The following is a 14,177-nucleotide window of genomic DNA, read 5'->3' as shown; positions in this document are numbered from 1 at the left end:
TACACAAGCAGCAGACCAGTAAGAAAACCATCCAAATGATATGAAGCCAGGAGACAAAAAGTATCCAGAATACCAGTGATTTCATTTTGTGTCAGCTAGCTACAGTCAGGCTTGAGGCTGTCCCTAGGTGTGACTATTATATCCAGTGAGACGCCATTGGAGAAAACTAATTTTTCCTTTGCAAGTGGATGTCAATTAAAGATAGCTTCTTGGTTAAAGACGCTAACTCCTGTCCACTTCCCCATCTCAGCACTGGGACCCATTCCGGCTTGACCATGTGCAGGTGCTGCGCATTCTGCCACAGTGCCCGTGAGTTCATATGTGCATCATTCCTGTGTCTGGTAGAGGAGCTCTGAGAGGCAGGATTTGATGGATATCACCCATTTAGTGCTGAGGGTTCCAAGATCTCCCTGCCCTCTCTGTCTTTCAAATATCTGGCTGCGGGTCACTGTATTTGTTCCCATCTGTTGCATGATGAGGGTACTCTGCTGATGACTAAAGGGGGCTCTGATCTATGAGTATAGCAGAGTATCACTCATTAGCATTCATTTAATTAATAGTTTACTTTTTTTTTTTTGGACAAGTAGTATTTGGTTTTATCTGAGTTGTTTAGCCCATCTTGTCTCTGGTTTTTGGTCACCCAGGCAGTGTTGGGTTATGGGCTCCATCTCATGAAGTGGGCATTAATTCAAATCAGACATTGGTTGGTTGCTCCCACAAGTTCTATGCCACCATTGCCCTGGCATATTTTGGCAGGCAGGACAGACTGTAGATGGAAGGTTCTGTGGCTGGGTTGGTGGTTATGTATCGATTCTGGTAGTCTCCAGAGCACCTTCCTGTACCAAAGGCACCAGAATGTAGGTGTGAAGGTTCTCCACAGGCACCAGCTCGACCTCTTCATATTCAGTGAGTTGTATGGGTGTGGTCTTCAGCAATAGGGCCTTGCTGTCAGTTTGTGGAGAGCAGCCTGTTCTCTTGGCAACAGCCAGGATTGTTCGGGGGATTTATGCATCGGTATGACTTTTACTTCCCTATAGACTGGGTACAGTTTTATTCCTGTTCCATGGGTTAAGAGCTAGACATCAGGCTAGTCCTTTGTTTTAGAGCACAAGAATAGTGGACATTTTATTGACTCCATTTTAAAAATCTTATACAGATACTTAAGCAGTGTATCCCTATACTATAATTTTGAAATGTTAGAACCACTCCATCATTCCTTGAGATCTAAGTAAACAGTTTTGTATGTTAACAAGATCCTTTAACTCGAGGAACAAAATCACGTTCTCTCTATGTTTCTAAGCTCTTTCTGTCTGGTGCTTTGGCTTAGTCAGCAGGAGTAATTGCACATCTGTTTGAGAGTCTTCTAGATAAAGCTAAGGAATCCTGACCGATCTAGAAGTGAATCTGAGCCCTAGTATTTACAGTGAGCATGCTGAGAAAGGTCACCTCTCCAGGTCTCATTGACCCCATTTGTAAAGCTCAAATCCTTAGAAACAGGGCCTACATTGAGCTGCTTGGGGTCATTAAGAACAGTACATTAGGACCAGTGCAATGACACGGAGAGTCAAAGCTTACACTTATAATCCCTGGAAACCATAGAAGAGAAGGAGAGAACCTCTACACAAAGTTGTTCTCTAACCTCCACATGTGCACACTGCCACAAGTACACCCATGCACCACACACATACATACCACCACCACCATCACCACTACTAATAAATAATAATAATAATAATAATATGTTATAGATATGCTTTAAATGTTAAGACATATGTTCAATGTTAAAATGTGTTAAGTGCACACACAGATCCTGGCTCTGGCACAATGAACATTACATAGAGCTCCTTTGAGCTTCATTTTAGGACCGTAATCCTCTGCACACTGCTGGAGATGGCTAACTCCCAGGTTCTGCCAAGGTACATTTCTTAATGTCCCATTGGCCACATTAGTTACCTGCCCGGTTCAGCTTCAAGCAGAGAAGTAATGAACTCTTGATGGAGAGCCACCAAATGTCATGGCCATTCCTTTCTGTTTACCATAATTACTAGATGCTAATAGACTCCTCTGATTATGTGGGGCAAGTGATTGTTCTGTTGATAGAAAAGCTATGCTCAAGTAAGAACTTCATCATTTTGGTAGCAGCTCAAATGGGTTTCCTAGTCACCTCCATAGCTGAACATAACTGACACCAGGAGAGTTTAAATGCCATACCTGAAGTTAACACAATGAATCAAGCTAGGTTTTCAAGTCTTCTGGTTGAAGTGATAGTTCTTCATGGGGTTGTGGACTTGGCTTATTAGATTACTCTCTTCTTAAAGTTGAAACAATTTGATTCCATTATTCAATTTTCAGTGTGATTCAATGGTCATTAGTTTCTCAGTGAGCTTGTTCCCTACACTTATGGCTTAAGAGGTAAGAATAGTTCATTTACAAAATAGAGAGTGTCCCACCATGGAAACCATCGAGGCTAAGGCTGGGGAGATAGTTCAGTCAGTAATGATGTTGCAAGCATGAGGATCCGAGTTCAATCCCCAGGACCTGTGTGCTCAGATGGGCATGATATCTCAGTGTTGGAAGGCAGAGGTAGGTAGATCTTTTGGGTTGCAGAATATCCAGCTTAGCCTTTTCACTACACCCCAAGCCAGTGAGAGACCCCATATGAAAAATAAAGCATGGATGGACTCTGTGGAATTACACCTAAGGTTGTCCTCTGATGCCGCCCCCTAAGCACATGCATATAAGTATGCACCAAAGCACATAAAACAAACAAGGAAAAACAATCCTGTTGCATCTAGTTTTAGCCTGAGATTCTCTCATCTTTCGGGGAGTATTATGCTTTCTTTCACTTACTGGGACATACTGTAAGGCCGAAGAGCTTGTGGCAGAGTGGTATAAACTCCTGTTTTCTGGCCAGAAGTTTTGATAAATGACATCCTCACTTACAAGGCTACAGAAGGTTGTGTTGGAACTATGTAACCATGACCCAGAGGCCTGGGAATTGTGTTTGGAAATAATGCAACTTAAAATTCAAGTGACTGGCAGTCTTGCTTGGTGAACCTGGTTATCTGTGATTTTGCTATCAGAGTTGGGAAGACTAGCCACTGTGTTTATTTTGTATCTATCTTTGTAACCTTCATATGCCTTATTTAGATAGCACGGAAAACTCAACCTGTAATGTCTGCATTTCATCGTTGCTGTGAAAACGCAGGTTCCAAAACAGTTAAGTTAGTGTTGTGAGATCTATCAGCTCCAAGGGGGTAGACAGCAAACCTAGTGTATCCCCCAACTCCTCACCTCACTGCTCTGACCACAGAGTCAATACTTATCCTTTCTTAATGGCTGTGATTGGCTCAGTTTCCCTTTGCACAGTGATACTGACCTCCTTCTGACCTCCATTCCATTTATTTGAGATTTAGTTGTGTACCGGATGCCACTGTGGCTTAACCTCTCTTATTGACACGGTAAGCCATCTTCAGGCACATCCATCTCCCGTGTTCCTGCTGAGGCTTCAGGAGGCGGGTGGCAGATACTTGCAGAACCTGCCTGACTTCCTAGTTCTGCCCACAGTGAGACTGTCAGGTCCAGCTGGAGAGTGATCTATACCTCTCATTACCTGCATAATTCCCCCTTTAATGGAAGCAGCCACTAGGACCCCCAGGGTGGTTCTTCATCGTTCAAATGAGGCTTCCCAAGTAATGACACTCACATCCTACACAGAGAATTACAAAAGCTGATGTGCAGCATAGTACAGTTGGAGCTGATGTCTGAAGCAGAAGAGAGTTCCATCTATGGAGTAGACACTCAAGTATCAATCCAATTACAGCAGTTTCATATGCACGCATACACACACACACACACACACACACACACACACACACACACACACACACACACCTCATATGTGTGAAGAACCATTGGGGGAGAACACAGGATTTAGAGGTATGGACCTTCCATTGCCTGAGAGACTCCGGGAAGACATCTATCCTTGAGGAGTATAAATAAAATTTCATCAGTATTAACACATAAAAGCTATGTGAAGGGAAGAAGACAGCACACATGGGAAGTTCTGGAAGGATGCTGTAATGTCATACATGTAGGCTATGCGGATAGATGCAAGGCTAAAGGTACAGAAACACATGTCATGGCTTCTTAAGTCATGATAACATAACATCGTGCTTACCACTCTGTCTCATTTGTCCTGGAGCAGAAAACACTGTTTTGGGTCCAACTAAAGGGTACACAAGTAAGTTCAGACAGTCTGATGAACACACATATGGTCAGACAGTCAGTCTGGAGTCCACACACACACAAGGTCAGATTGTGGTGAACACACATGGGCCCTCCAAGATTAAGCTGGAAGACTCTTAACTGGAAACTGAATGAGATATGTGAGTCAGGAAACTTAGTCCGTGGAGTCTTTTCATGTCTACGCTACATTTTCCCCTCTCCTTTCATGTTGAGCTCCCGAAAGGTGATGAGGACTCCTGCTTTGTGAACTTCTTCAGATCTAGAGAACTTACCTTGCTCCCTCTCCTGTCTGACTTTCATTGGCTTCCTTCAAGGCACTTGAATAAAAGGACACTTCAAAGAAACCAAGCCTAATAAAATGTAAATCCGAGGCCAAATGTGTTTTCCCTTTCTTTGTCCTCAGCCTTCCCAGGTGATGTGATCAGCAGTGAGTACCAGAGGGAAAAGCTTCCCTGAGGCTGATTGTGGGTTTTCTTGGGTAGCCTCCACAAGAAGAGACGGACTTTCTGATGTCCCTCCAGGCAATGATATGCTGGTCTGTTAGCTATACAAAATAAGACCCCTTTGTGCTTCCAGTGTTTAACCAAATGGCATAATGATCCTCTTTAATCAACTTAGGACTGATAATAGCTCATTGCTATAGGTAGTATTAAAGAATGAATTCTTCCAATAACGGAATGTTCACGTCTATTTATTTTTCTCCCACAGGATGAAGAGGAAGAAATCAAACAAGAAATTAACATGTTGAAGAAATATTCTCATCACAGGAACATTGCTACATACTACGGTGCTTTTATCAAAAAGAACCCTCCGGGCATGGATGACCAACTATGGGTATGTGACACTATCCAAAAAGCCTTTCTCTATCCCTCTCGTAAGACTTGATAGAGTAGATATTACACTTGAAACACCTAGCCCTGTGATTTTCATAACATTGGATTTTCAAGCTTTTCTCCCATCTTCTTGGATATGTGTTTTTCCTTATCTCTAAATCTGTCTTTCTTTTTAAAAATAAATATTTTCATTTATTTGGTAGGCATATGTTTGTGGTTGCACACATATGTGTGCAGGTCTGTTGAGGTCAGAGGACAACATCAAGTACCATCCTCCATTAGGGTCTAATATATATGCATATTTTAGACAAGATTTCTCACTGTATCTGGAAGCATTCATTTAGCTGTACTGGCTGGCCAGGGAGTTCATGGGATCCACCTGTTTGTTCACTACCCCAAGGCTGGGATTCCAGACAAAAGCACTACATGCCCATATTTTTCAATGCCCGCACTGAGGTCTGGGCTCAGGTCCTCATGCTTGTATAGCAAGCACTTTACCCACTGAACCATTTCCCATTACCCTTTCTTATCTATATTAGTATGGACCATACCCGAAACTCGCTAATCCCTACTTCCTCCTCACATATCAACAATCTTTTATTGCATTTTTATTATATTTCAGTCACCATGCCACTTACTATCTGTGAATTTTATGATTTATTCCCATTCGCTGGTGCAGCATCGCCTACTTCCTCCTCGTCTATTAACAATCTTTTATTGTATTTTTATTATAGTTTGGTCACCATGCCACTTACTATCTGCATTATATTATTTATTCCCATTCACTGATGCAGCAGCATCAGTCTAATTTCTTTCATGATGAAACTGAGATTGGCAGGAAGGATAATCAACTATCTCAAACTCTGTGTGGTGGAAGGGAGCCAGGGTCTAACTTCACTCTGACTGGCTATGTATTACACTGGGAAGATGACTGCGAGAGTAGCTTCAAGTCTGTGGATGAAATACCTAACACAATGTCTGATATCACTGTAGGACCTCAGCAAAGGTGCTTTGCTTTTCCTGAACATCCTAAAACTTGGTGTTCCAGTCCTTGAGAGAGCTAACTGATTGTCCCACCAATGGCGACTGACAGCTACCACCTTGCTATGTGCTGTGCTTTGTGCATATTTTCTTTTTTTGCCTTGGTAACTTCTGACACTGGAACTTTTCATCCCCAATCCCGCAATGGATACAGAACCATCTTGGTTCGATGACATTAAAAGGGATTTGCCAATGTTATGAGTCAGCCTCAAGTGTAGCCAAGTCAGTGGAAGGTGGACCACTTGATCTGCTTCTCTTCTCTTAAATCTCTCTTCCTCTCTGTTGGATTGGTGACTCTGAAGGTTAATGCCTTGCTTATCTTCTGGGATCCCGGGTATGTGTCTAACACACACCCTTGAGTGGGTGCCACTTAAATGCCAAGGACTGTGGTACACTGTGTAGCTCCAGTGATGAATGGTCATTTCTCTAGCCTCAGACTTGGATAAAAGCTATTGTGTTGATGAATATGACATTTGAAATCCAACCAAGATGGAGTGGGGAATCATCCAGTGTTTTTACATGCTGACCAGAAAAGATGTGATGATGTTAGTTTAAACATTAATGAGAAATATCTACATGATATTGAATATTCAAGCCATCAGAAAAGAAATGCTGAAAAATGTTTTCCATAGGACACATCTACAAATGTAACATAAAGGTGGTACATTATAGGGCAAATGAGGCTTGGTGGTAGTGACTTAATATGTTGTGTGGTTTCTGAAACCATGTTTAATTTTAACAGTAGTCTCTTGGGGTACAGCAATGTGCATATGAAAGTTAGAAAAGGAAGAAAGATAGCTTCAATTTGTGGATGAAATACCTAACACAATGAATGTGGGTGTGTCGTCTGAGGAGACACGCCAAGGGGATGTGCTGCCAATTTAAACCTTGATAGACGTGATCATGTAACTCCTAAAGATGATCACAAACTACAATAGAGATGTAAGTCACTCATTTAGGAAGAATGTTTGTTTCGTATATGATGAGTAGGGTATAGAAACCTTCAGCTACGATGGGTTTGTACAAGTCAATGGGGACAAGTAGGAAACTACTAAAGGTATATGAAGGTGGAGGCAGCAACTGTGTTAACAATCATTACCAATAAACGTGTTGACTTTGGTTTGTTTATCTATTTATTTAAATTTATTTACGTTACACCCCACTCACTGCCCCCTCCTGGTCACCCCTTTCCACAATCCTTTCCTTATTCCCCCCAATCCCCTTCTCCTCTGAGTTCCCATAGGTATCTCCCTGCCCTGGCACATCAACTCTCTGTGGGAATAAACATGGTTTTTAAATGATCCTCAGAAACCCCAGGAAGAGTTTGTTACAATCTCCTACTTATGGGATGAGAAAATGATTTTCAGTACCTACCCACTCATACCTAGTTCTCACAGAAATGCATGTTGCTACAGCTTAACCCAAGGACAATTAGAATGCACACAGGCCACACACACACATAGAGAGAGAGAGACAGGCAGAGAGAAAGAGAGAGAGACAGAGACAGAGAGAGACAGAGACAGAGAGAGACAGAGAGAAATATATGTATGTGTATATATACACACTCATGCATAAATATTCCAAAAAAAGTGCCTCAGTTTTGAACCAGTATTTCTCTAAACGGAAAGTTATTGAAAGTAAATATTTACATAACTACATAAATAAATTAACCAGGAAGAAAGAAATTCACTTAAACCTATGGTTAATTAAACTAAACATAAATTCATTTTTTTTTCCAGAGCTGAGGACCGAACCCAGGGCCTTGAGTTTGCTAGGCAAGCGCTCTACCACTGAGCTAAATCCCCAACCCCTCATAAATTCTTTCTTATGAATGGATGAACATTAACTATTAAGATTCTAAAGTCTTTCTTAAAAATTATACTTAAATATAATATCTTTTGTTTTTATATGAAAGGAAAAACTATATGAATATACATGTTGAAAAGATTGAGTTTCTTGGACTAGATACACACCAGTGTTGAGGAGAGCATTTACTTGTGAGGATCATTTCAATATTTTAAGTTTTTATTTTATTTTATTTTATGCTTTAGAGACAGGGTCTCTGTACATAGCTCCAGCTGCCCTGGGCCTCACTAGGTAGACCAGGCTGGTCTTGAACTCCCAGAGATCCACTTGCCTCTGCCTCCCAAGTGCTGGAATTAAAGGCATGCACCACTATGTCCAGCTATTTTAATTTTATTCTAAACTTTATTAAGTAAAAAGTAGAAAAGAAAACCAATTACACACTCAAATTAACCAGACCCTAAAACTCTACAACTCAGTGTTAGAGTGGCCATTGGAGAAGGAAGTTATGGAACTTCCCATTGGATTTTATGCTTTCCCTGTTGAGTATATTTTTATGCACGTAGCCACCATGAAAATAAAAAAATCCATGACAGAGTTAGAACTAGAAAAACAATTAACGTTATGTCCTGTTTCATAAGTCATGTCTTTCACCTGCATTCTGCCCTTCCTTATCCTGTGAGAGTTAGCTCTTGATTCTTGCTCTGGTTTTCTCCGTACTACACTGTACCCATACTGCATTTGTTCCCCGCACACGCTATTGGATAGCTTCCATATTTGAGGGACAACACTCAGTATTTTTCTTTCTGAGATTGGACAATCTCATTTGGTATAATACATTCTAAGCCCCCCACTTTGGGGGCATACCCATGTTCCTCTCCCACTTACAACATATGCACCTTTCCCACGGTTCCTTTCACTGCCTCTCATGGGACTGTCCTAGCTCTTCACAATGACAGACAGGACAGGGATTGTGCCTTCGTGTCTTTGTTTCTCTTCAGCTTCTGGGCAATACGAACTGAGAACAGCATCTATTTGTGAGTGGGAACAGCATCACTGGTACAAGCCTGGTTGCCAGGGTGATTTCTGAGTGTGGCTTCCTGAGGGCCTGAAAGCTCAGGGGAATATAAAGAGGTGGCTTCCACCAGAATTCTTTTGTGTCCCAAACATTTGCTGCACTGTCTGGAATCCAGCATTTCAGTGTTGCCATGTATGCCATGAGCTACAACCGGTAGATGTAGAGAATCACTCTGGTTTTACCCAGTTTACAGTCAGACTCTGGGGTGCCCCTGTGTACCCTTGCAGTTTTTTCCACCCCAAAAGAACCATTATCATCCCCCTAATATCCTGTGTGCTTGAGATAGAACCCACTGCCTTGGGCAGGATGGGTTCTGACTCTCTCTCTCTGTCAGTTGTATTGAAGTTTAACTGGCAAACTTAGCATTGATGAGGATGTGGAGAGTGCAATGGTCGCCCACTGCTGGTGGGGTTGTCAGTCAGCACAGCCATTGTGGAAGCCCCTATGAAGGGGTATTCAGTCTGTGCATAGCAGAACAAAATGATAACCGTGTGTCCAAGAGATATCGTCATACAGTTGTTCCTTCTCTTAAGTATTATTCACAATACAGGAGGATGGGTGGCAATTTTATGCAGTCTGTGTGGTCAGGGCTACAGTACTAACTCCTCCTTACCACCTCCTTACCAGTAGGCCAAGATCTGTTAGTATAACATTATATTAAGGCAGTGTAACAGAGCTAAATAAAGAATTCTCAACTGAGGAATATCAAATGGCCATGAAGCACCTAAAGAAATGTTTAACATTCTTAGTCATCAGAAAAATGCAAATCAAAACAACCCTGAGATTCCACCTCACACCAGTCAAAGCGTAAACATGAATTAGCAATCATGCTTTCTTAAGTTTGGTAATGGAAGGAGTAATGGCCTATATCTGCTGGTTTGGGAAACCCCATCTTTCTGAACACTCTACTAGCAATCTTCTGACAGCATCTCTGTCGCTGAGGAAAAGGTGAGGGTAGGAAAGAAGCTGACCTAAGGACAGGCATGATCTATTTGTATAATTGTATTTCTATGTGAAACAAAACTAAAGAATGGGAGAGGGGGAGGTCCTTCCCTGCTTGACGGTGGGTGAGCTAGTTTGGGCACTGCTGGAGACCTTATCCTGCTGGCATGGGTGTGAGAGAGCTGGCAGGCTGACCAACTCAGCTACAACCCAGACCTAGTTCCAGGGCTTTAAGTTGGCCCACCCCAAGATCTACCTCATATATGAACTGAATGCTAGAGCACGTGAAAGGGCCAGTCCTGAAGATCCAAAGCTACAGGATCTCCGTGAAACAGGGTAACAGCAGGATATTCAAGAGGAATCCCAGGTAGGATCCAGTATTGATAGTGTAGCGGAAGCCAGAGGCCTCAAACCAGACCAATAAGTCATTGCAGTGAACATTTACACGTAAAGATGCATAGACAAAGCTGACACACTACAGCTTCCATGACAAGATTTTTCTAGTCTATTTTATTTAATTTTATTGGGGGAGGTTGCAAAGGCCAAGGGTGGATTCAAAGGGATGGGGAGATGAGCGGGATTCGGTGCATAATGTGAAATTTTAAAGAATAATAAAAAGTTTTTTTTAAAAAAAAGGACAATGGTTTACAACGCTTACCACCTCCTTACCAGTAGGCCAAGATCTGTTAGTATAACACGATGTTATGGCAGTGTAACAGAGCTAAATAAAGAATTCTCAACTGAGGAATATCAAATGGCCATGAAACACCTAAAGAAATGTTTAACATTCTTAGTCATCAGGAAAATGCAAATCAAAACAACCTGAGATTCCACCTCATATCAATCAGAATAGCTAAGATCAAAAACTCGGTGACAGCAGATGCTGGTGAAGATGTGGAAAAAGAGGAACACTCCTCCATTGTTGGTGGGATTGCAAGCTGATACAGCCACTCTGGAAATCAGTCTGGTGGTTTCTCAGAGAAGTCTACACCTAAAAGATGCTGCAACATACAACAAGGACGCATGCTCCACTATGTTCATAGCAGCCAGAAGCTGGAAAGAACCCAGATATCCCTCAACAGAGGGATACAGAAAATGTGGTACATTTACACAATGGAGTACTACTGAGCTATTAAAAACAATGACTTCATGAAATTCTTAGGCATATGATGGAACTAGAAAATATCATCCTGAGTGAGGTAACCCAATCACAAAAGAACACACATGGTATGCATTCACTGATAAGTGGATATTAGCCCAAAAGCTCAGAATACCCAAGATACAATTCACAGACCAAGCTCAAGAAAAAGGAACACCAAAGTGTGGATGCTTCAGACCTTCTTATAAGGGGAACAAAAATACTCAAAGGAGGAAATATGGAGACAAAACAGAGGCTGAAGAAAAGACTATCCAAAGACTGTCCTACCTGGGAATTCATCCTCTATACAGTCACCAAACACAGACACTATTACTGATGCCAGAGAAATGTTTGCTGACAGGAGCCTGATATAGCTATCTCCTGAGGGGTTCTGCCAGTGTGTGACAAATACAGTTGATCTCAGCCAACCATTGGACTGAGAACAGGGTCCCTAATGGAGGAGTTAGAGAAAGGACTGAAGGAGCTGAAGGGGTTTGTAACCCCATAAGAAGAACAACAATACCAACCTAGAGTCCCCAGAGCTCGCAGGCACTAAACTACCATCCAAAGAGTACACATGGAGTGACCCATGGCTCCAGCTCCATATGTAGCAGAGGATGGCCTTGTTGGGCATCAATGAGAGGAGAAGCCCTTGGTCCTGTGGAGGCTCAATGCTCCAGTGTAGGGGAATGTCAGGGCAGGGAGGCGGGAGGGAGTGGGTGGGTAGGGGAGCACCCTCAGAGAAGCAGGGGAAGGGGATAGGAAACAGGTTTTGCAGAGGGGAACAAGGGATAACATTTGAAATGTAAATTAAAAAATATCCAATTTAAAAAAAAACAAGAAAACACTGCCATATTGTTTATTGCATTTGTAGCCACTTTACAAGTTAAAGGTGATTATTTCCACTGTATAGATTAAGAAATTAGACTCAGAGAAATTCAGAGATTTGGCTGAGGTCTCAGAGCTTATCAGTAAGGAAGCCAATGAACTAGCTTACTCCAAGGTATGTGATGTCAGAGTCAATTCAGTGTCAGTCCCCTTTGGTCATGAAAAAAAAAAATGGCTCCACTATCAAATTTGGTGTCCTGGATAGGATTAAAGCTTTAGGTTTCAATAAACTTATTTTGAAAGCTAGGTATTGTAGTACTGGGCAGCAGAGGTAGGGGGATCTCCATAAGTTCCAAGCCAGTCAGGGTTACATAATGAGGCCTTATCTCAAAATCATAAATAAGATTTTGACCTTATGTTTGATCTTTACTCCTCGGTTTCTTATATATTCAGAAGAAATAGCAAAACCTCTCAGCTATTAATAAGTCTTCTATGAAGCATAAGAAATATTTGTGGAAAGCCACAGTAAGCCTTTTGGGAATGTCTTATCAAATAATTGCAAAGGTCAAAGATAGTTGATTCTTCAGACGACTGGCATATTTGCAAAGATCTTGTTAGTATAAAAATGTGTTTTACAGAGACATAGCCTACACAGCCAAGAGCAGCACTTCCTAATGTGCATTATCTGAGTTCAGCCTGACTGCGTGAACTATTCCTCAGATGCTCCTTTCTCCGTAGTTTGGAGGTCCACAGTACACACCTCACCAGGGGACACATCTGTAGTGCAGGCTTCTGATTGAATTGTAATCTGTGCGGATTCCATCAGGTCTATTGTAGAGATAAACTCTTGTTTGGTATCAGCTCCAGAGAAACACAACCACTTCTGATAATGACGAAGTAATTCTCCTTTATCAACTACTCGAGGCCTGGTCCGGAAATCAAAAAAGGGAGCTCTTTCAATAAAGATTCTGATCTCTGGGAAACAGTGGCACTCTGACACTCGGCGACACCGTCTCATCTCTCTCTACCACATCCCAGGCCTGCCAGTGGATCTAAAATCCACTCAGATGCCAGAGGGAGGGAAAGGTCCTGTCTGTGAAATGGACTAATTTCTCCACAATTACAGCATGCCTTCACACCTATTTTGCTGTCCTGTTGATACTGTCACAACAAACACAGATCTAGATGTCTCATGAGAGGAAATAAGTTTCTAATTAGCTCCTGAATGTAGAGCAGTCTGGTATGATGAGAGACGGTCGGACTGAAGCAGCAAATTAGCTTCTCATTAGATTGTAGTGATGTCGATTGGTAGATGGAGGGTTCCGATGCTGTGTTGTGAAGTGGGTAAGTCTGCTCTCTGCACAGCATGAGGAGCTGAGTTCAGATCATTGTACTAAAATAAAAAGCCAGGCGTGCCTGAGTGCTTGCCTGTAACCTCAGGGCTGTGGGAGGGGCAATGGGAGGACACTGAGTTTTGCTATTTGTCAGGCTAGATGAGGTTCCAGAGACTGCTGCAGGCGGCCAGGCAGAAAGTGATCGAGTGGAACACCTTCAGCAGCGCACGTGCTCTCCTGCACATGTGCGCATATGTAGCAAATGCACAATGGAAGAGATGTGCAGTACATTTGAGCATCTATCGAATGGTCAGGCACAACCTGGTCTGCTTATCCATGGATCTGGGTTCTAGCAGCAGGAGAAGCAAGCTCTCTAACACTTAGTTTCTATTTTACAAAATGTTAATTAGACCAGGTCTATGTGTTTGCCAACTGACAACCTGGAGGATAAAGATACTTAGTTTGGTCGCCATAAAGTAGTGATGTTTTAATTAAGTCAATATAAGAAAAATTGAACAGATTCTTATGGAATCCTGGATTCCTTGAAAGGTTTTGAAAATAGTCAAACGATCTAGAAATATTTGGCTTGAAATCCCACATCGCAGCAACGTGTGGAATCAGGGTGCTGGCTGCCCAGATGTGCCAGATGCCCAGATGTGCCAGATGCCCAAGAAGTCATAGGTGTTGCTTCAGCCTGCACCACAGGTCCTGGCCCTTTGCTCTTTATGTACAGTTGACCCCATGCCTTCAGTTACTTCTCCAGCTCCTGTGTGAGATCACCGTAGAATAACATGCTGAGACTATTGAACGCAAGATGTCACTGAACTGCCTTTACTCAGGTTGGTCACAACACCTCAGCCTCAGCGGGTCATATTGTCCATTTCTATTGCTCCTGCATTGTAGCAGACACCAGGCCCAAATTCAATGTGGGC

At 42.3% G+C, this 14,177-nt stretch overlaps 1 protein-coding gene across 1 annotated transcript in view; it reads left to right on the top strand.

The window, feature by feature from the left end:
* The window catches only part of Tnik (TRAF2 and NCK interacting kinase), a 392,340-nt gene that overhangs the window by 238,922 nt on the left and 139,241 nt on the right, over nt 1–14,177 (top strand). The window contains 1 exon segment of the mRNA XM_032898578.1: nt 4,957–5,082. Coding sequence (XP_032754469.1) covers nt 4,957–5,082 — 126 coding nt within the window.

The sequence above is a fragment of the Rattus rattus genome, chromosome 3 (assembly GCF_011064425.1).
Source record: "Rattus rattus isolate New Zealand chromosome 3, Rrattus_CSIRO_v1, whole genome shotgun sequence".
Lineage (NCBI taxonomy): Eukaryota > Metazoa > Chordata > Mammalia > Rodentia > Muridae > Rattus > Rattus rattus.
This window is presented reverse-complemented; position numbering and strand designations above follow the sequence as displayed.